This window comes from Anabrus simplex, chromosome 7 (assembly GCF_040414725.1).
Source record: "Anabrus simplex isolate iqAnaSimp1 chromosome 7, ASM4041472v1, whole genome shotgun sequence".
In the NCBI taxonomy this organism is placed as follows: domain Eukaryota; kingdom Metazoa; phylum Arthropoda; class Insecta; order Orthoptera; family Tettigoniidae; genus Anabrus; species Anabrus simplex.
In genome coordinates, this window is record NC_090271.1 from 111,406,310 (window position 1) to 111,430,154 (window position 23,845).

The 23,845-nt window shown below is 38.4% G+C and overlaps 1 protein-coding gene across 4 annotated transcripts in view; it reads left to right on the forward strand.

Annotated features, from left to right (window-relative positions):
- The window catches only part of LOC136877303 (esterase B1), a 100,680-nt gene that overhangs the window by 58,324 nt on the left and 18,511 nt on the right, over positions 1 to 23,845 (forward strand). For all 4 annotated transcript variants that reach the window (XM_068228499.1, XM_068228498.1, XM_068228500.1 and 1 more), the window contains 5 exons: positions 1,156 to 1,341; positions 6,491 to 6,690; positions 12,991 to 13,165; positions 15,583 to 15,755; positions 19,370 to 19,520. In XM_068228499.1, coding sequence (XP_068084600.1) covers positions 1,156 to 1,341; positions 6,491 to 6,690; positions 12,991 to 13,165; positions 15,583 to 15,755; positions 19,370 to 19,520 — 885 coding nt within the window. The remainder of the gene's footprint in view (positions 1 to 1,155; positions 1,342 to 6,490; positions 6,691 to 12,990; positions 13,166 to 15,582; positions 15,756 to 19,369; positions 19,521 to 23,845) is intronic.

The following is a 23,845-nucleotide window of genomic DNA, read 5'->3' on the forward strand; positions in this document are numbered from 1 at the left end:
AGAAAAGACCGTCATGGGAGAAATCACATAAACAAGGTTGTAAATAAAGGTTACACATCTCTTCATAGGGTTATGAGAGTATTTAGGGGTTGTAGTAAGAATGTAAAAGAGAGGGAATATCTCTGGTAACACTCCGATCAGTGCATGGTTCCAGTATATGGGATCCACACCAGGATTACTTCATATGCAAACTGGAAGAGATCCAAAGGAATACAGCATGATTTGTTCCGGGTGATTTCTGACAAAAGAGTAGTGTTATGAAGATGTTGCAACTTTGAGCTGGGAAGACTTGGTAGCAAGGAGATGAGGTGCTCAACTAAGCAACTTATTTCAAGATGTCAGTGGAGAGATGCCATGGAGTGAGATTAGTAGATGAACTAGCTTAAGTGGAGCTTTTAAAGGTAAGAAAGGTCATAGTATGAAAAATTTGGAACTCAAGAGGACAAATTAAGGCAAATGTTCATTTATAGGAAGAAGAGTTAGGCATTGGAATAATTTACCAAAGGAAATGTTTTTGATACATTTCCAAGTTTTTTGAAATCATTTAAGTAAGGACTAGGTAAACAGTTGAAAAAGTACTCTGAGTTACATAAGTACTTCCTTCCAAATTAAATCTTTGAGTTTTACATTTAATGAAATGAAATGGCGTATGGCTTTTAGTGTCGGGAGTGTCCGAAGACATGTTCGGCTCGCCAGGTGCAGGTCTTTCAAGTTGATGCCCGTAGGCGACCTGCGTGTCGTGATGGGGATGAAATGATGATGAAGACAACACATACACCCAGCCCCCGTGCCATTGGAATTAACCAATTAAGGTTAAAATCCCCGACCCGGCCAGGAATCGAACCCGGGACCCTCTGAACCGAAGGCCAGTACGCTGACCATTCAGCCAACGAGTCGGACTACATTTAATTATCATTTAGGAAGATGTGGAAATTGTCCTTGATCATGTTTGTCCTTTTCTCCTCTTTCTGTTGCTTATCATTGTATTTATTGTATTTATCCTAGTATGCATTCCTTATTGTGATCTTGTCTTCTATACATGACTATATTTGTGACTTATTTGTCTCTTTCCATTATTTCTATTTAATCCATCAATCAATCTGGGCTTTTTTCTATGATTTTAAAACATGTTGTTTTGTCTTTATATTTCAACAGGATTTTTGAGTCTTGAAGATCCTGTCCTTCCTGGAAATGCAGGTCTCAAAGACCAGACTGCAGCAATACGCTGGGTGCAGCAAAATATTGACAAGTTTGGAGGTAATCCTAATAATGTTACCCTGTTTGGAGAGAGCGCTGGAGGATCATCAGTGCAATATCACATGATATCACCCATGTCTAAAGGTGAATAAATCACAATATTCTTATGCTATATATAGTACAGTATTTGTAACTTCAAACTGATTGAGTGGTTAGCAAGCAATTTTGTGTCCAAGGTCAAGGGTCAGAATGGTGGAATTTTAAGATAGGTAATGCCTCGTAGATATTGGTGTAATATGTAACAAGTTCAGTGTTTACTGTACTAATTGTTGGCTTTGTCACCTGGCCACAACATCATGTTCATAGACACCGAAGTACTGGCTCGAGTGAAACACAGTGGTTCTAGGATTGTAAGAGAAGCAATAGAAATACCAAAACATCTAACTTCAATAGAGATGCAGGTTACATCGTTAGCACAGCTTGCTTCCCGTAATATATTTTCAAAAACAGGACATTTCAATTTTTTAAAGTTAGAAACCTGGGGCATGAAGTGAATGAACATGTAATATCACCTTTTACAAGGTTTTATTAAACTTAAGATGAATAACTGATACATAAACAAATTCAGTGGGAACAGTAACATCTGACTAGAAAGTATCAGGGAAAATATACAAATAAGACAACTTTAAAACTGGATTAAGAAGTGTCAAAGAGATCACACAAATAAGATGCATCATTCACCTCCACCTAGGTGGGCAGGACACGACGGGTTGTTGTGCTCAGTCTTGGTAGCTGGTCAGGAGTGGGAAAGGCAGTTTGACCCCTTTCTTCTGACTTTGATGATTCAGAAGATTCCGTCTTGCATGGATGTGTAACTGAAGATCTGAGTGTTGAGGCAGGGGTGTGGCAATGTTCTGGACTTCCATGGGAATTTTGTCCATCTATTACTCCTCTGGCATCTTCTTCCCCCCCCCGCCTTTCTTCAGAAATGCCTATTGGAGATGGCAATGGTGCCAGCTCTCTAGTCAAAACAGTAGTTTCCCTTCCATCTTGGTGTTGTATATGAGCATACTCAGGATTTGCTTCAAGAAGAGTAACTTCTTCCACGAGTGGTCCGTACTTCGATTGCCTGACATGCTCCCTTAGGAGTATTGGACCCGAAGTCAGAAGCCATGAGGGGATTGAGTGTCTATAACTGGATTTTCTCTGGTGCTTAAACATCCGCTCATGGGAAGTTTCATTGGTAGTAGTACATAGCAGTGATCTGACGGCATGGAGGGCATCATGTACAACTTCTTCCCACTGTAGGATGTCCATTCACCTTGACTTCAAGGCGACTTCTATAGTCTTCCGCACAACTCCAACATATTTCTCTGCTTGGCTATTGCCTCTTGAATTGTCTGGAGTCATCCTGCTCATTGCCACACCAACAGCTGTGAAGAATTTCTTCAATTCTTAGGACATGAATGCTGAGCCTCAATTGGAGTGAACATATGAAGGTAATCCAAATATGGAGAAAAGTTGCTTTTTAAAAATAACAGTGGATGAGATGATATCTGGGGAAGGAAAGGTGAAGGGAAATCTGGAATATTTATCAGCTAATATGAGGAGATAACGGTTTCTCGATTTGGATGGTAGAGGTCCCTTAAAGTCCATGCTGATGCACTCAAAGGGATGGGTAGCTTTGACAAGATTACCTTCATGCCTGATGAATCTTGGTTTCAATTGAGCACAAATTTTACAAGCTGATATGACCTCCTTTACATCTTCTGGTGAATAAGACAAGTTCTTCGACTTAATAAAGTGATTAAGCCGTGTTATACCAGGGTGACATACAGCTTCATGGAGGATCTTCAGTTTAGGTCTGCAACACTGAACAGTCAAACAAACTCTGGAGAAGGCATCTGCAGCTTTGTTATATTGTCCTGGTCTGAAAACTATTTCGTAATCAAATCAGGACAGTTCCAGCCTCCAGCGCAGTATCTTCTCATTCTTCACCTTACCAAGATGTCTAGTATCAAATATAAAGGCTACTGACTTCTGGTCAGTAATGAGTCGAAAATGTCTTCCTAGCAGGTAATGTCTCCATTTTTTCACAGATTCAATGATAATTTGCGCTTCTTTCTCCATGGATGAATGTCGTTGTTCAGATCGGTTGAGTGTGCAAGAGAAGAAAGCAATGGGGCGACCATTTGGGGTTAGTGTTACTCCAATGGTGTGTTCTGAAGGATGTCTCTGCAGTGAACATTGCTTTATCATCTATAGCTGAAACGAGTGCATTTTTCACATCAACTTTCAGCGCTTTAAATGCTTCAATAGCTTTGACATTTTTACCTCTTGAAAGGTTATATATTTTCTGGGAGATTCTTGGAATGAAGTTGGCAAAATGAGTGAACATTCTCTTTGAAGAGAAGCAGTGTCAGTTGGTAATGGGAGCTCTTGTAAAGGTGTCAATCGATCGGGATCTGGGAAAATTTCATGACTGGAGATGATATAACCCAGTAGCTTTACTGTTTTGACTGAATAAACACTCTTCTTCTCATTTATCGTGAATTCATACTTTTCTATGGCTTTCAGGAACTTCTTCAAATTTAAGTCGTATTCTCCCTTGTTCTTGCCACCCACAATGATATCATCTAGGTAAGCAGTAACCACAGAAAGTCATTAATTTTTTATTGTTCTTTGGAAACAAGGTACTGCATTTGTGGGGCTAAATGGAATCTGTTTGTATGCCGAAGTTTACCGCATGCTTCGAATGCTGTGTAATGGCGATCCTCCTCACAAATGGGGATCTTTTGATAGGCATTTTTCAAATCAACTGAATTGAACACTTCATAATTTGCTACCTTGTTGACTGTATCCTCGATACGTGGGAGTGGGTAAGCATCTAGCTCAGTATACCGATTTATTGTTCATGAATAGTCAACTACCATATGGCGCTTGTGGCTTTCTGACTGGGTGACAAGAACCTGAGCACAACATGGAGAAAAGGTTTCTTCTATAACATCCTCATTGAAGAGTCAATTAACTTCTTGTTCAATGAATTTGGTATTACTTGCTGTGTGGCGTTGGGACTTTATGGCGATTGGCTTGCAACCTGGACGTATATTTCGGAAAAGTTAAACAGGTTCAACCTTTGCGACTGTTAATCCGCAGATACTCAGAGGTTCTCTGTGACCCCCAAACTTAATCTCTACAGGTGAATGGCAGCCAAGGATATCATATCCTAAAATGATGTTAGAGCAAAGGTCTGTCAAAATATTTTCAACATCTTTGTAAATATGACCTTAAATTTTTATCTCTACAGAGCAGACTCCTTTCACTAAAGAGCTAAGCGATGTTGAAGCCATAGTGATAGCGAAACCACTAGCAAAAATAGGTACTTTGAACCTTTGGACCAGCTTCTCGGAAATAAAACTTGTTGAACTGCCCGTATCAACAAGTGCGTTGGTCTTCATTCCATTCAAATGGGTGGGTATTATAGCTTTAGATAAACACCCCATTGGAGAAATAGAAGCTAAAAGTATGGTATGACAATGGCAAGATTTGGTCAAGCTTGAAGATTTTGAACTCTTACACGCCTTTGCTGCGTAGTGGCCGATTTTTGAGCAGGCACAGCAAGTGGCCTCCCTTGCTGGACAAGAGTTCCTGTTGTGATAATTAAGTCCACAGAAGTAGCATTTCTTTGTTGTTGCAGCGACAACCTCACCTGATATTTCACTACCCACCAAAACTACATTCACGTCTACCGCCGACTGGGTGAGATGAACTAGAGAAACAATGCTGCTGGACCGTATTGACTAAAGCAGGCCCTTGGTATTGAATAGATTATTCCAATGCTGACTCTAAAGCTTTTGCTTTAATCGAAGCCTCCTTGAGAGAAAGATTACATTTCTCCAATAACCTCTGACACATGCTTGAGTTGAGATGGCCAGCAATGAAAGCATCGCTAATACAATCGTCTCTGTTCACTTCTGCCGTCACAGCTTTAAAGATTGTATATATATACCAATAGAGTTTCACCAGATAGCTGCTTCCTAGTTGCCAATTTGTGTCGGGCAAATATCTCGTTCACGGGCTTGGAAAAAATACTAACCAAGATACTAATGGCGTCATTATAAGTTTTGGCTTCATTGATACATTTGTAAACGGTAGGTGAAATATGGCTGATCAATATGTGTAATTTGTCAGCGTCACTTACTTGATACGCCAAAATTAAGTTCTTGAACGTGCTGTACCAATGCTCCCATTCTTGTTGAGCATTACTCAATTCTGGGTCAATGCTTAAATGTTCTGGATGAAATAATTTTTCCATTATGTTGCTTTGTTCTTAAGTTTAATAAATTGAAGTGAATGAGCATGTAATATTACCTTTTATAAGGTTTTATTAAACTTAAGACGACCAACTGGTACATAAACAAATTTGGTGGCAACAGCAATATCTGACTAGAAAGTGTCAGAGAAAATATACAAATAACGCAACTTTAAAACTGGATTAAGGAGTGTCAAAGAGATCACACAAACAAGTTATATCAGGGCATTTATAAAAAGGGACATGTCTTGAAATACAAATAACAGAAATAAATCCATCGTAGACCTTTTACCTTCTGTCCACAGTGCATTTGTTACTTTAGAAAAAAAATCCACTGTTACATTTGATCCTGGCTGGGCCAAACAAAATCTTACTAGGCATTCCAGATTTTAATACTCATATCTTTCATTTTAAAACAAGCAAACATTTCACACCATTGGACTCTGACACTGTGTTCTTTCAGTTCACTTTTCTTACATGAAGGCTCATTAAACTAGTCTTCTTCATTCACAGTAAAATTTGGTGACACTGCTTCATTAAATAAGTAGCTTTTTTGAATCATGGTCCATGTGGCACACCCCTTTCTTCTTCAAAGTGATCCAATCCATAGACTGGAGAGTGTTAAAAGATGGCATACATCACTTTTTAATTTATTGATGCAGGTGAAATAGAAGTCTACCGCACAGTTCAGAAGCTTTCCAATTGTAATAAGTCATTTTTTAGTACTTGCAACAAAATTTTTAAAACGGAGTAAATTTCCGTAATCCACATGTTCTTTTAGGAAAGACACTTATAAACCAGGACATTTGCAGAAAAGTTGTGATCCTGGGACATTTTATCAGTAAACAGAACTGTCCCAGGAAGAACGAGATGAATGGAACCCCAGTCCATAATGAAGATGTATGTGTGTACATCTTTTAATTCATAATCTGTATAGTGAATTCCTGCAAAATAAATATGTATACTGTGCTGTAATTCCAGGTTTGTTCCATAAAGCTATTGCACAGAGTGGTTCATCACTAAATCCATGGGCTATGACAACATCCCTGCGCAGCCGAGCATTCCAGTTGGGTGAAGTACTGGGTTGTAAGACAACAAATCCAAATGAACTGATAAATTTTTTACGAAATGTAACTGCAAAAGATTTGTTTGATGGGGCAGCTAAAACAGTAACAGAGGAGGTAAGGTAAATGAACTTCTATAATAATAATTAATAATTGATGTATATTAACAAATTAATATTAATGACAATGAATCTAGGACCTAAATAATGGAAAGGAACAAGAAAGTGCAAACCATGTCAAACATAGAAAGATAGGAACACTGAAAGGAACACATAATAATACGATGCATACAGTGAGAGGTCTGCATAGGAGGAGGGAGAAGTAGAAAAGAAACACAAAAGGACTAGAACAATCTCCACATCTTCATACACTGCTGTTTTCAAATAGTTGGCTCTTTCTTCATCAATCCTTACATGTCTCAGGTCAATACTGAAGATCCATCAAAATGCCCCCTTAAAGAGTCATCAGACTCACTCTCGTGATGAAGATGGGAAGCAGAAATGAGCTCGTAGGGGTCTGTGAAGAAATGGATGTTAAAGAATTGATGAGAAGAGAGCCAATCTGTCTGAAGATGGCAGTGTATTAAGACATGGAGACTGTCCTTGTTCTTTTGTGTCTGCTGCTGCTGCTGCTAAATGTTTTCATTTCCTAGACAGTGATGCCGTCTCTTAGACCAGGAAATTTAAACTGGAGAAGGAGATGTGTGGAGAAGGTGAGAGGGTTGGTGGCCATGGCCTATACTAGGAACTGTCCCAGCATTCGGATTAGTGCAGGAGAATGGAGAACCACGGAAACCATTCTCAGGACAGGCGACAGTGGGGATCAGCCCCTCTCCGTCTCCCGAATACAGAGGCGTGGATGCCACGGGAGAGCTGTGGCCACCCCTCCTCTGTTTGGGCGGAATGCAGAGTTGTCGGACCACCGACCAGCCATGGCCACTTGTGGGCCGAGACCCATTCTGCATCCACAGATGTTTTACGTTCTTTTTCCCTTTCTCTCTCTTCCCACATTGATCAGTCATTGTGCTTATCCTATTAGTGTTCCTTTTTAATGTTCTTATCTTTCTAAAAGTACACAACTTGATTTCTTTCTTGCGTTTGTCCTATATTCCTACTCTTTCACCCCATGTATTCACTTTTACCTTTTTATCCTTTCCCTATTCCTGTTTTTATCAAGGTTTTTTTTTTTTTAATTCTACACTTCCCACATCAAGAACGAAGATCTGTCAAAATGGCCCCTAAGTGGTTGTTGAAGCCTCTCTTGATGAATCAGGGAAGCAGAAATGAGCTTGTTGGAGGCTGAGAAAAAATTGATGTTCAAGGATTGATGAGAGAGTGCCAATCCATTTGTAGATGGCAAAGTATAAGGATGTGAAAATAGTCCTTGTCCATTTATGTTCCTTTTGATGTTCTGATCTTTTTATGCATGTCTTGAAACTAAGGTGTATGTAGGAAAAACTCTCCTCATAAATAATGAATTATAACAGATCTTTACATCTTTACACGTGAACAACCAGTTCTCATGCATATTCACACATTCATGGATAATTCAAAATCATTTCCTTTGTTTTGACCTGATTTCATCACTGCAGTTTATGAATCTAATTCAATCTTCAGCAAGCAGTAAGTCACATTTTTGGTCCTTTGCATGATTTTCACTTGCTCATTCTTTTTCCTTTTTACCCCACCAGGATATGGAATGTAAACATTATAGTAGTAGTAATTTTAGTTTTATTGTATACTCACAGATTAGTCTTGGATAAAATGGATCTTCGATTATAAGGATTCTACCATATTATAAGTGAAGAAGGAACTGTACAAGGAACTTTAAGTTAAATGAATTAAGTGTGTTACTTTTTTCTAATTTGCATTATACTTTCGTTCATTTGCGATGTTAACAAAAATGTTGTGAACCTCCTGAAAATGTTGTCATGAGCTGTCACTGCTCATTTTGTCTGGCTCCATGGCTAAATGGTTAGCATGCTGGCCTTGGGTCACAAGGGTCCCGGGTTCAATTCCTGGCAGGGTCGAGAATTTTAACCATAATTGGTTAATTTTGCTGACATGGGGGCTGGGTGTATGTGTCATCTTCATCATCATTTCATCCTCATCACGACGCGCAGGTTGCCTGTGGAAGTCAAATCCAAAGACCTGCATCTGGCAAGCCGAACTTGTCCTCAGACACTCCCGGCATGAAAAGCCATACGCTATTTAATTATTTTTTACCGCTCATTGTAAGAAATATGCCATAGACATAGCATCTCTGTTCACTAAGGTACCGCTAAAAAAATGTTTCCAAAACCTATACTACTGTATGTATGGCCTGTGAATGAAAATCCACGGCTTGTTTCCAGTCATTCGACCGGGTCAGGAATGGAATGAATGAAGCCCCCATCTAGCGGCGAGGATAGGAAATATGCCAGCTGCCGAAGCCTGGTGCACTCCTCTGGGGCAATGATAAGAGACTAATCGATGAAATGTTAATGGAGCGTGTTGCTGGAATGAAATATGACAGGGAAAACCGGAGTACCCGGAGAAAAACCTGTCCCGCCTCTGCTTTGTCCAGCACAAATCTCACATGAAGTGACCGGGATTTGAACCACGGTATCCAGCGGTGAGAGGCCGGCACACTGCCGCCTGAGCCACGGAGGCTATGTATGGCCTGTAAGAGAAAAAATAATTAACACATTCACCGAGATGAGTTCTTTGAGATGTAGGGAATAATTAGAGGAAAGAAGTAATCTGAAGTTTCTCATATGAAAAAATACTGGTGGGGACAGGTGGGGGACTGCCTTGCTATGTTTTTGTGACAATGTAGCATGATGCAAAAATAAACAAAATGAAATAAATAAAAACTGAATAACTATATATTCAATTGACCAAAAATGTGGCAAATATTTGAAGACGGAATTCTCTCCTACAAGAAAGATGACAGGAAAGATGGAATGCCTATCTCACATTACTGATGACCTTGAAGTTAGCCCCCTTAAAACTACAATTATTAATCATAATCAGCCTATCTTATGAGAGAGAGAATCCAACCAAAGGTCTATGAAATCACAAAGAGAATTCTGTGCGATTATTGGTTGGTGTGATCCGTTGGGTGGAGAAGTGGCCTTGCTCTATCTAGAAGCACTAAATTATTATAACAGACACTATCATCAGATTTTCCAGAGAAATATATTCCAGTAGTAGCAACATCATGGTATTAAGTTATGGCCCCAGCATTTGCCTGGTGTGAAAATGGGAACCATCTTCAGGGCTGCCAACAAATATATGCTACTTCAGTTTAGAGGTTATTGAAATACAATATGAATTTCAGCAAGCTTGCCAACTTTTAAAAGCACCTCCTGAAAAATCAAGTTCTTTAACATATTGGGTTCTGTCTTAGTATCACAGATATCTGGGTGCAGCATATTTTCAGGTCAAAATGGTATATGTAAAGATCATACTAGATCTTTTGCTTATTTATGACTTTGTTCCTTTCCATTGCTTATAATGACCTGCTGGATTCCTTTTCTCCTTTTGTGTTTATCCAGCTTTCCTCTTATCCTGCATTTTCCACATAAAGACTGTAGATCTGTCAAGGCGACTCCTCAATGAGTGTTGAAGCCCGCCTCCTGATGATGCTAGGAAGCAGAAATGAGCTTGTTACAAGCTAAGTAGAAATTAACCCAGAAGAAATGGGACTGAACAGGAGAGAACCAATCTATTTTATATGGCTGGCAGTGTATGAAGATGTAGAGAATGTCCTTATCCTTTTAAGTTATCTTTCTCCCTCTTCCCATATTGACCTGTCATTGTGTTTTTTTGTTAAGTTTTCCTTTCAGTGTCCCTTTCTGTATATAACTTGATTTTCACTTGTTTGTCCCCTTCCTTTAATTAGATATATTATTTCTCATGCTGTATTATTCATTTTGCTCTCCTATTACCAAACACTTTTAAACACATGAAGATATGTTCATATGAATCCCCCAAATCTAAAGGGAAAGAATAGATGCTGTCTAGACAAGCATATTTGGTAAAATGTCCATGATGATTGCAAGATGCAATTGAGGAACAAGGAAATCATTATGATTTTCAGATCAGTTGTTGACCTTGACAATGTATATGTAAGTACCAATAGCGAGCCTTAGTATGCAACTGTTTTGTTTGACAGATTAGCCCAAAATTTATCATGGTGTTGGTGGTGTTGGAAATATAACAGCAGTCATCAACTCATTGAAATACTGTATATTTAATAAACATGGTTAAGTGAATTTACAAGTAAGTAAGTGTCATTAATATCAATTTTATTTTTCATGAGTTCAGCTATTTTAACAGCTTTCTTTTCAGTGTAAACATGCTTTTAAAGGTTTTATTTAATTTATAATATAGACTCTGGAGAGAGCTTTCCATCTCTGTAAGAACGTTTACAAGTCCAAATCCCTTTTTTTTTTTTTTGCCTCAAACTTCGACTATTACAGACTATCTCATTCTTGTAAGAAAGTCAAACTTCGACACTATAAAACCGCAGTAAGACCTTCAGTACTTTATGCCTCAGAATGCTTGAACATGTTCAAAAAGGGACAAATCAGGAATTTAAAACTGAGAGAACGAAAGATCCCGAGAAAAATCATAGGCCCCATTAAAGAGGGAGGTGAATACAGAATCAGGCAAAATGAGCTTGATCAACATTTAGTGAATATAACATCAGCCATGAGAAAGACGACTTATCTTCTACAGTCTCATAGTCAGAATGGACAACAAGAGACTGACCTCAAGAATCTCAACACCATTTGTAGAGGGAAGAAGACAAATGCTAAATGTACAACCCAGTTCAAAAAGACCTAGAATTTTTCAAAATTGATCCCAAAGATTTATTCAACACGGATAAATTTAGAATGCTGATCAGAACATCCAACACTCTCCAGTCACTGACAGCTAAAACGTTCCGTCCTGGAGTCGGAGTGAAGTGGACTCAGGAAAGGAAAGCAACCCACAGTGCAAATATGAAGGAATACTGGGCTAAGATGAAAGCTCACCAGAATTAGGAACCACGTGGTTCAAGTGGCTTCAACGAAACAAGAAGACTCTATGTAACTCTTTTCAATGTTATTTTAGAGCTACAAGGCCATTCATACATATTGTATTTCTTAGACATTACATGTTGGATGACAACCATCGGAGGTCAAGGGCAAAGTGAATGCACTAACTTTTAAATAGAACAACTGACAGAGTTTCAGACTTGGGTGTCAAAAATAATAATTGTCCAATTTACTAACAGAGGAGAAAGATATTGATCCTGATATCAATTTTCTACTGACAGGCAAGTTGCCCAACACTAAGATCAAGGCCAATTATGCTTTTGTATGGACAACAGCATATTCAGTTGGAGTTGCCTCTAAGTGTTCGAGGACAGATGGAAATACCAGCAACATGAACAAGAGCAACATTTAACTGACATATTCTCTGAATTGGAAAATTTTAGTAAAATTTTAAGAGATGCTAATTTTAATAAAATGATTATATTTTTAGGTAATAGACAAGGATGACATTTTAACAAGATTATAAAATAGAATAGTAGACTAAATGGAATGCACCCACCAGTTTTGTACTCTTTGGTCTGAAAACAGATTTTCTGTAAAAGAGGACAATGTAAATCAAGTTTAAGATTGTGGGAAATAAAATCCAACACCTGTGTAACTATCAGCTGAATTCCGTTTATCGAGTAGTTTTTCGGGTTCGACATAACAAGTGTAATTTAGTGTTATTGTTATGACATTTAAAATATATTTTATTTCATTTATGACAATATTAGATATCAATTAAGATGTTTAGAACTTTGGTGTTTAATAATAAGTAAAGAGATCCAAGAGATATTTGGTAGTGTGAAAAAAAAACACTGAGGAAGAGGACAGTAAGGCCCTCAAAACATGTACGATATATTAGGTGATAGCAATTAATTAAACCGAGCTCGATAGCTGCAGTTGCTTAAGAGTTGCTACTATCCGGTATACGGGAGATAGTAGATTCGAACCCCACTGTCAGCAGTCCGGAAGATGGTTTTCTGTGGTTTCCCATTTACCAGGCAAATCCTGGGGCTTTAACTTAATTAAGGCCACGGCCACTTCCTTCACACTTCTAGCCCTTTCCTATCCTATCGTCACCATGAAACCTATCTGTGTCGGTGCGACATACAGCAACGTCAAGTAATTAATTAAATAACCCTAAGTATTGAGTATTTAAATATCAAATGTATATTTATTGGAGTAGGTATTGGTATATTGTCACTTCCCTGCAAATCCCCAAAATTTCCTGGTCTTTTTTTCATGAATTTGTGACAGATAAGGAATTTTCAGTTTTCAGTTCAGACATGATGATACTGATTGTAATTATTTTACTAGGATAGTCATTGTATGGTTTCAATATCTTTTAGGAACGAAGACGTGGAAAGACATTACCATTTCTTCCTATTCCTGAGACATGGGAAAGTGGAGGAAAAGATGTATTCCTGCCTGGCAATCCAGTGGACTTGTTGAGGGAGGGAAAATTTACTAATGTTCCTTTTATAACAGGAACTACATCTCATGAAGGAATTCTGGAATTAGAAGGTACATGATATCTATTTACGTATAGGGTATGGTATATCCAGAATGTAAATTCCATGAGTAAATTTTAACTCTGCTGTTAAAATAATGTTCTATGTGCCAAGTTTCTGTATCAATTCATCCATTGGCAAACTACCAACACAATTTTGAGACTCTTTGATCCTGTTAAAGCATTTCAAACTATACTTCTGATGTACCGTATCCAAAACAATCAAGCAGCCTGCTGCCAGTGATATGCAGTCTATTGTAAATTTCTTGAAATGATACGAGGACGGTTAGAAAAGTTCTCGGAATCACCGTTAGATGTCAGTGCTAGAGCAACAAGGTTCCCGCGCAATAATCACACATCCTTTGTGAGTGAACACGTGGCGCGTCAGTGCTCTAGCTGCAGGAGTGTGGTAGTGACGACTCTTTGTTATTGCTCCTGCGTAGTGATTTGTGACAATGGAAAAAACTGAGATTCGAGCAGTGATTAAATACTTTGTAAAGAAAGGTATGAAAGCAAAGGAAATTTATGCCGACTTTCAGAATGCACTGGGGGACTCTGCTCCTTCATTTTCAACTGTTGCCAAGTGGACCAGCGAGTTTAAATTTGGTCAGGGGAGCTTGGATGATGATCCGCGTAGTGGACGGCCAAAAAGTGTAACGACCCCAGAATTTATCGCAAAAGTGCATAAAATGGTCATGGAGGATCGTCGACTGAAAGTGCGGAAGATTGCTGAAGCTGTAGGGATGTCTTCTGAATGGGTATATTATATTTTAACCGAAGAATTGGGTATGAAGAAATTATCCGCAAGATGGGTGCCGCAGCTCTTGACAGTGGACAATAAACGCACCAGATTGGAAATGTCCGAACAAAGTCTGGCCCGTTTTCAGTGCAACCAACAAGATTTTTTTGCGCCAGTTTGTGACTACAGATGAAACTTGGGTTGACTACTATACTCCAGAGACAAAACAGCAGTCAAAGCAGTGGAAACATGCTGATTCACCACCACCAAAGAAAGCAAAGGCAGTGCGTTCGGCCGGAAAGGTCATGGCCTCAGTTTTCTGGGATGCAAAAGGCATTCTGCTGATAGATTATCTTCCTACTGGCCAAACAATTACGGGGAAATACTATGCAAACCTCCTAGACCAACTACAGGGAATGATACGCGAAACAAGACCTGGTTTGGCAAGGAAAAAGGTCATCTTTCATCAAGACAACGCTCCGCCACACACAAGTGTTATTGCCATGGCAAAACTTCATGAACTGGGGTACGAATTGTTGCCACATCCACCTTATTCACCTGATTTGGCACCATCAGACTTTCATCTATTCCCCAAGCTGAAATTTTTCCTCGGTGGATGGAGATTTTCTACAAGGGAAGAACTGACAGCCGAATTGGAGAGGTATTTTGCAGGCCTGGAGGAATCTCATTTTCGAGGTGGGATCAAGGCATTGGAACATTGCTGGACCAAATGCATTAGTCTACAGGGAGACTATGTTGAAAAATAAAAGCAGTTCCACTGAGGTAAGATACTTACTTCTATTACATTCCGAGAACTTTTCAAAGCACCTACGAATGTGGAAAGTATAAATATAAGTAAGTAGATTTGAAAGTACCGATTTGTAAACATTGTGATTTCTATGGAAAACATGTCACATGAGCCTATCTACTTGTAGTAGGCAGTGTATGAAGATGTGGAGGTTGCCCTTGTACTTTAGAGTTTACATGTTTGTCATTATTTCCTCTTTCTGTTACTTCCTCTTCTCACACTGATATTTCATTATATTGTACCCTTTCTTGTGTTCCTATCTTACCACATGATTAGATTCTGTACTCTGTGAAGGATAACAATCCCAACAATCCCTCTGCTAATTTTCATATCCAGTCCTGAATTCTCCATTATTTTGATGCCTAAGTACCTAAGTACATTAGGACCTAAGTTCTCCACAACTTTAGTGTTTTATCTTTGATTTATTTTGTTCTTTTTCCCATCTCTCTCCTCTTGTCATCACTATTGTCTACTTTTCCCCTCATAGTATGATTCAGTGGTAAGGGGATAAGTTAGAAACTTGCATAAAAGTGAAAATATGCATGGTGAGAAATGAAGCTGCTGTATGCTATTGAAGAGATGGGTCAAGAGAAAAGACTTTTGATTTTCTATACAGGCAGCAATATAAAAATCTGGTGCTCTGAGTCTCATTAATGGCAAAAAGAAGGAAAGGGGTGCAGAATCAAATAACATAAATATATGTTTGACATACAGTATTCATTACTTTTTAATAGCCAATTATAACTTACCTTCTGACTGCAGCTTATATATGTACTTTAACAAAACTCTGGTTATTCTATTACAAGAATTTATGGTACTATTAACTTAAGCTTTTTGTTTTATTCTTTTAATGAATTTTTGTCATTTCCTGTTTTACTTATCAGGTATCCTAAGAAATCCATCACTACTGAACGAGATTGACAATGATTTTGAACGTCATGTACCAGAAGAATTAAATTTAACTAGTGAAAAAGAAAAAGAACTTGCTTGTAAAATAAAGGAGTTCTATCTTGGAGATAACTCTCTTACAATGGAAAATTTGGATAAGTATGTTCATGTAAGTATCTCTAAGAAGTCAATATCATAAAGAAATGTAGGCTATATATGAGGGGAGAAAAACAAAAAGGCATTTGCATTGGGAACTTTTTTTATAAGCTCTTCTTTGGTAAATATTTTGCTTTCTGTGTTCAATACAAAGTGTTTTAACAAAAGTATATGTACAAACCATAGAGGTGAGTAGAGAATAATGAAACAAGGAAGAAAAAAGTCTTGATAAACTTAGGTATGAATTTTATGATTTCTGAGGTATTGTGGTGGTGGTGGTGGTGGTGGTGGTGGTGATCACTGCTTTAATAGGAATTACAGCTGGGCAACCATTCTCTGTAAACATAGTGGACCAAGTGAGTTCGCTGTGCGGTTAGGGTTGTGAAGCTGTGAGCTTGCATTCAGGAGATAGTGGGTTCGAATCCCACCATCAGTACCACCTTGCGTATGAATGTCCAGTGTACGAAGAAGTCTACTGCCTCACCGAAGGAGGCAGCACTCGCAGGATTGATATTATAGCGATTGACAGATGGAGGAACGAAGCAGAAATTATTGATCCTATGGTACGCTTTGAATCTTCAGCCCCTCAGCCGACTGACGTAGACAATGAGAAAAAGGATATCTATAATCCAACCATCCCTTTCTTTCTTGAGTCGTATAACCTTAAAAAAATTACGGTGACTGGACTTTTCTTTGGCGCGAGGGGAACAATTCCCAAATCTTTCATCACATGGCGACAAAAATATAAACTAGCAAGAAGCCTACAAGATGAGATAGTCGTCTCACTCATCAAATACTCCGTTTCGATTTTTTGTCACCATTTATATGGAGTTCATGCCATTTAACATGGTTAATTGTAACCTATCATTTTTTTAAACATTAATCATATTTATCTCCCCTCAAAATTGTTATTGTGTATTATTCTGTGTCTTACGGCAAATCTAGGATGTCCTGGATCAGACTAAATAAATAAATAAAATACACTGGCTTATGGTTCAGAGGGCCCCAAGTTTGATTCCTGGCCAGATCAAGAATTTTAACTGTATATAGTTGATTTCACTGTCTTGGGATTGTGTGTTTATGTTTGTCTTAATACACTTATCTTCATCTATATACAATACACCATCATACTAACCACCACAGAAATTGCAATAGTAAATACATCCCTCCAGATAGTGTTTGCATCAGGAAGGGCAACCAGCTGTAAAACTAGCCAAATTCACATCCCATGCCAAGCTCAATAAATTGAGAAAAGGCAAGGAAGAAGAATGTCACCTTGTTTCTGAATAGCATTACATGAGTTTACTGAAGTTCTTTAGTCCCGTTTCCTAATACGGAGTCAGGGATTTAGTGAGATTAAATTCTATGACATGTCTTTATGGCCAGATGTCTTTCCTGTCACCAAGCTCAGTTGAGGAGCTAATGAAGAAGAAATGAATGATGGTGAATAAAACTGGGTCAGGAGATTGCAAGAATCAGCTGTGGCCTATGAATAGGAACTGTTCTGGCATTTTCCTGAAAATGAAAATGGGAAACCACAGAAAAACCATTCTCATGACAGCCAACATAGGGGTTCAAACCCACTTGTTTCTTAAATGTACAGCTTGGATCCATACCCATAGCACATTAACACACATGGCCGCTCTCCTTGGTTTTAGAAATATTGAATAATTTATAATTATAAAAGGAAGTGTCTGTCTGTCTGTCTGTCTGTCTGTCTGTCTGTCTGTCTGTCTGTCTGTCTGTCTGTCTGTCTGTCTGTCTGTCTGTCTGTCTGTCTGTCTGTCTGTCTGTCTGTCTGTCTGTCTGTCTGTCTGTCTGTGTGCGATGCCCAGCAAAATCTACAGCATGCAGAGATCTGAAATTTTGAACATAGGTAGATGGAAAGGAGTCTGAATGCACCTCAAAGCCAGAATTTTAATTTTCTCTTTCGTTGGTGAGTTATGAACGAAAAACCATCAGAAAATGTGCATTGGGATATGGCAATCCAATGTGCTGTCACCAAGATTAAATGGATAGAGTCGCTGTCGCTAGGCAACGTACATAAGATAGGCAGAGAACACAATATTCAAGGAGCCATTTTACATCCAGGGCATAGGAAACCGTTTTTGGTCTTATATGGTGTGAGGGCATATGACGCTGTTGATGCTCTGCAATGGACACAGCTCTGAAACTGATGACGAATATTATTGAAGCCACCATCATGACTGAGCAGGCCACGGGTGAAGTAGTATTCCTCGGACTGTAAGTCCATTGAGTAGGAAGCTATTTTCGGTCCACGACATGAGGAGCCATCAGCCCATAATATTCAGAGGTGTTTGGTTGTATGTGTGCGAAGCCCAGTCAAATCTACGGCACACAGAAATCTGAAATTTTGATATAGGACAATTGCTTAAAGTTGTAGGACTCCATCTTAGAAAACGGTGCTTTTGCCATTGTCAACTGTACGTGAATTGTTCAAGAGTTCGAAAGGCAAACACAATACAGTATACATCTTACCTCCAACTGTAAGGACATTAATATAGTTTATTCCTAAGGAAACAATACATTGGGGTCTAATTTTACATGGTTTTAATATTATTTGTATCATCCATCAACCCAGTATCTTAAGCATTGAAAGTAACAATATAATAAAAATAAAATAATGCATTTTACGCAATTTATATCAAAACGATGTGAGTTAATAAATATAAAGTTTTTATTTGCTTTTAAATAGTTTAGAAACATCCAACGGTTGAATTAATAAATGCAGGCAAAGCTGCAGGCACATGCTAGTAGTTGATAAAGAAGAAAGAGAGAGAAAAATATATTTAAAACTATATTGATTGCTTTTCCATATTTACAATATATTCTATAACAAAAAGTAATAATATGTTTCTTATGTTTCTGATAGTTTTTCTAAAAATTTATTTGGGGACTGAAAGACCGGTTCCTTGACTGAATGGTCAGGGTACTGGTCTTTGGTTCAGAGGGTCCCAGATTTAATTCCTGGCTGGGCTGGGGATTTTAACTGCGTATGGTTAATTCCTCTGACTTGAGGATTGTGTGTTTGTGTTTGTCTTTATACCCTTCTCTTCATTTACATACAACACACCACACAACAACCAGAGAATCAAAGAACAGTGAATACATCCATCCACATAGGTTTAGCATCAGAAAGGGCATCCAGCTGTACCATATCCCCATCATGTGCCATCCCCAATAAATTGAGAAGAAAAAGAGAAGATGATTTATATCTCATAGTTTTACTAGTGGCTTTATGTTGCACCGACACAGACAGGTCTTATGGCGACAATGGGATAGGAAAGGGCTAAGTATGGGAAGGAAGTGGCCATGGCTTTAATTAAGGTACAGCCCCAGCATTTGCCTGGTGTGAAAATGGGAAACCATGGAAAACTATTTTCAGGGCTGCCGACAGTGGGATTTGAACCCACTGTCTCCCGGATGCAAGCTCACAGCCACGTGCCCCTAACCGCATGGCCAACTCGCCCGGTGTATCTCATAGTTTAGCAGTAAAGCTGCACACTCTCCTTACACTAGTCTTAATATCTGGTTACTTCTTAACTCTCTTGTCACACACTGTTATGAAGTATTTTTCAACTAAAACTAAGCGTTTATTTATTTCAGTTACATACAGATTATGTCTTTGCATATGGTGTTAATAAAGGCCTAAAGTTACATGCAAAGCATTCAGTCTGCCCCATATACAATTATCAGTTCTCATTTGATGGTCAACTTGGAGTGTTCAAGAAATTCATCAATGCAACATTTTTATCTGGTAAGTAAGAAATGAGTCCAGAGATTGTGGCTCTTCCCTTTCTTTTACTGATACTTTCATTCTTTACAGAGTTGGACCTCTTTCTCCTATGATTTAAGTAAAACGGCATGTTGTCTAATTGAATCAGATACTGAGTCAATGTTTTTGTGTCAATTTAATTGTAAAGATTTTTTGATGTCCTGTGAAGCTTTACAGGATGTAGCAAGTGACATACACAGACATTTACAAGTGTATCTAAGTAGTAAAAAGCAAAAAAAGCAAAGTCACCTCCATACAGGCCATGAAGGCCCTTTGAGGGGTGGAAGATAAAGGCTTCCACTATCCGTAACCTGGGCTCTTGATGGGGTAGAGTGGTTAGCTCTATGCCCGGCCGCCTTTGCCCCCAGGAATTAACCTGGTACTCATTTTTGGTGTAGACTGAGTGGACCTCAGGGCCATGTGCATCACCGGAAGTGGAAATCTTGATTCTTAAATTTTACAACTTCCTGGCGGGGAATCGAACCCACGTCCTTCTGGCTGAACAGAGCATGCCTTTACCGCCTCGGCCAGGCATCCCCTATCTAGGTAGTAGAAAGAATAATCTCTTTCATCTGCTTAAAGAGGAGTGCAGATTCAATATGAAAAACTATGGATTGGAGCAGGTGAGCAACTGTCTCGCTGGGTTCTCATGATGTCACATGACACACATCTGACTTTGGGTGAAATGAAAGGCACATTAGATTCATCTGGCTGGTCATCTAGCAACACAGGCGGCTAATTATATAGTCTGAGCATACCCGAACCTGAACTGTACCACTCTATATCAGTCATACGGTTCTGTGCTTTTATCATTTGTGAACTTGGAGTCTGAGAAGACACAACTTAATCCTACAGGAATTCTTATTTCCAATGATATCACACATGGTGATGTTTTGAAGCATTTGGTAATATTCAAAATTTTATAGGCTACACCATGTAACTTCTGCACTAATTGTAACTACCAAAATGGTAATGTTATATTGGGCATAAGATTCTCGGTTTAATGATACACACATCATGGCTGACAATTTACATTCACAAGTCAATATGAAGCAGATTAATAATTTCTCAAAATCTCTTCATCCATGAAACTTTGCTTTAAAGGTCACAAAGGCAACTGTTATGGTACCATCATCTTGGGATCAGAAAATGCTTTCTAACAGTATACCAGATAGGAGGTTTAAATTGATATTTAGATGGCCAAATTTACTTTTATTCCAAATATTTTTCAATTTCAAATTCTGGGTCCCTTCCTTGCTATGTTATTCTTTTGGAATTTGGATAATTTTGTTATGCAAATTTAACATATCAGTGCTCTATCTTCAGATATCTTAACCACCTTCACATGTATTTTGATTTAATAGTTATTAATCTGAACCAAACCAAAATTGTAACTATTTTAAAAGCATCCCCCACTCCTGGATTCAGTGGGGCCCATGTCCCACATTTGCAATCAAACTGTACCTCAACAATTCAAACCAGATCTTTAGTTTTGGAGCTATAAGAGTGGATGTGAGCACATGATTTCATTACACTTAGGTTCAAATATAGGCTATGTAGCCTGACTTTATAGATGCTGTCATGTCAAAAAACTAAATTGAAAAAGTCTTGCTTTGACCTATAACAGTCCACCCTTAAGAATACTTCTATGGCAAGAAATTACTGGTTCGTTTGATACCTGGACTATACCCCCTCCGTTATGGCATGTTAAGCCCAACTATCTGCTAAAAAAAAAAAGAGAGAGAGAGAAAAACAAGGCATTTCTAATTCTTGTTTTACAAAACAATGTAGTCTGAAATGCATTTGATTACTTTATTTTGTATACTTATTGATTTATCACTGAACACTCCTTTTATCTTAGAATATACTTCGTCGCCATAAGACCTATCTGTGTCGGTGCGACATAAAGCAACTAACAAAAAAAAAAAAAAAATCTTAGAATATTAGTTTTGTATTTCTACAGGACCCCTTATTACCAGCAATGTCAGCAGTTCCTTAACATTCCCACAATTTGAGTCTATTGTTTCATTGTTTCTGTTAAATGCTTATTCCTGCTTATTTAAAGAGAGTACTGCATCAGTCACTAACTGTAGGAAAAGTCTGCTCAAACATACATTTTCATTGAACTGCATAGTATACAGTCTAGCAGTTTCTTTCAGGGTATCTGAAATTGTGCTTCAATTTCTTTGTAAGGTTTTCAAATTTGCCTGGCACTTTAAATGCTCTGCTGAATTTGAGTGTTTGTGTAATGTGCAAATTCAACAAAGCAGCAAATCCTTCTCTATTCCAAAATAATGTAACTTTTATTGATAAAAGGCAAGCATGGCCAACAAAACAATTCCTGCAGATTTGGAGAGGAGCACAACCACAGTAATTCCATAACCCATGACTGTTTGGAACTAAAGTAAAATAAACCTGTGTCCTCATCCTGAGGTGGCGCGGTGGCGCGGTGGCGCTGCTCTTTTAAAGTACACCCCCCAATGGAAGTGAACTGCATGTACCGTTTTAACCACATAACAGCCCTCCTGACATTTCTTAAATTTCTGGCAGTACCTAAAATCGAACCCGGGCCCCGAGGATGGCAGCTAATAGTGCTAACCATTATGCTACGGAGGGGGACTCTTTGGAAATAAGACTGTAGCATTTGCCTGAATTTTTCATTTCTTTTTGAGATTTTGTTGGGCAACTACAATTTAAAACTTCCTTTCTATCTTTGTCTTTCCAATGTGAAAATGGTATTTCTAATAAAACACGCACCATCATAAGGAGGATTCATATTTGAAACAGCACAGGAATAAAGAAGGAAGCATGCTCAAATGAAAGAAGAAATAAGTGCCTCTCTCATTACACTGCACACCTCTCTGCAGAAAAACTGTAGCGGGTGGCGTCACAGTTGTCATAGCAATCATTGAGCTACTCTCCATTCCTGGAGGTTGAACAGCATGAAAGGAAGACTACCTCACTTCTCTGATCACCATGATTAGAATCACACCACACTCGCTGCCAGAACAGTAAGAGTCCAGCACAGTACAGGAATACTAAATGAAAATACTAAAATCAACATACATGATAAGGAAAATACATTTCAAAATTAATTGGTTAAGTGCCACTTCATCTACTACCCCTCAACAGCCACCCCTGTTGCACTTGTGAATTACTTTATGAAATAATCTTGCAATTTTAAGGACCTGAAAAACCATTTTGGTTGACAACGTGTACCGGTAATGTTTGTGAATAAGTTCTTTCCAATTATTTCAACAATGTTGCAATTGATTTTAAAATTTTACTTTTTGATTAAAATAACAATTTGAAGAAATATGTTGGTGAAGAGAGAAGGAATGAACTGGTCTGCAGAGAGCTGTGCGGTGAAGTATTGAGAGAGAGAGCGACACGTGTTTCAGCTGAGCATTCTTCCTTCTTTAGTGCTGTGCTGTTTTAAATATGAATCCTCCTTATGATGGTGTGTGTTTTATTAGAAACACCATTTTCACATTGGAAAGACAAAGATAGGAACAAAGTTTTAAATTGTATTTGCTCTATGAAATCTCTACAAACATGTGGTACAAAAAAAGTGAAGTAATTTTGAAACAGATACATTTCTCAAACTAACCTGAAACTTCTTACTGAATTACTTTATTTTGTCTTTCTGGGATGAATGTCCCTAGAGAATGAGTATTTGGTTTGAAAAATAACTTTCAGACTAGAAACAAGTCTCAGTTGAAGACTGAAATGATGAAGACAATGCTGGAACTAAAGTGAAAAGTTTTATGAAGAGAAAAACACAACAGTGGTGAAGTAAATACATTCATTTAAAATGCCATCTGTGTTCTATACTGTGGATGAATGAATGAATGAATGAACAAAAACCTACAACCTGTTTTCCAGTCAATGACCGGGGGATGGGATGAATGAAGCCCTAAACTTGCGGCAAGGATAGGGATTGTGCTGGCTGCCGAAGCCTGTCGTACTCCTCTGGGGCAATGATTAATGACTGACAGATGCAATTAAATGAAGTTGGGGAGTGTTGCTGGAATGAAAGATGACAGGGAAAACCAGAGTACCCGGAAGGAAACCTGTCCCGCTTCTGCTTAGTCACCTCTCCTGCCTCCGCTTAGTCCAGCACAAATCTCACATGGAGTGACCAGGATTTGAACCATGGTATCCAGCGGTGAGAGGCCGGCGTGGTGCTGCCTGAGCCATGCAGGCTTCTTGTGTTCTATACTGTGTAACATTATTATAATATGAATAATATGTCATATATTTTTAAAAAAATTGTATTAGTTCTATTTGTAGAGTGATTGATAGAA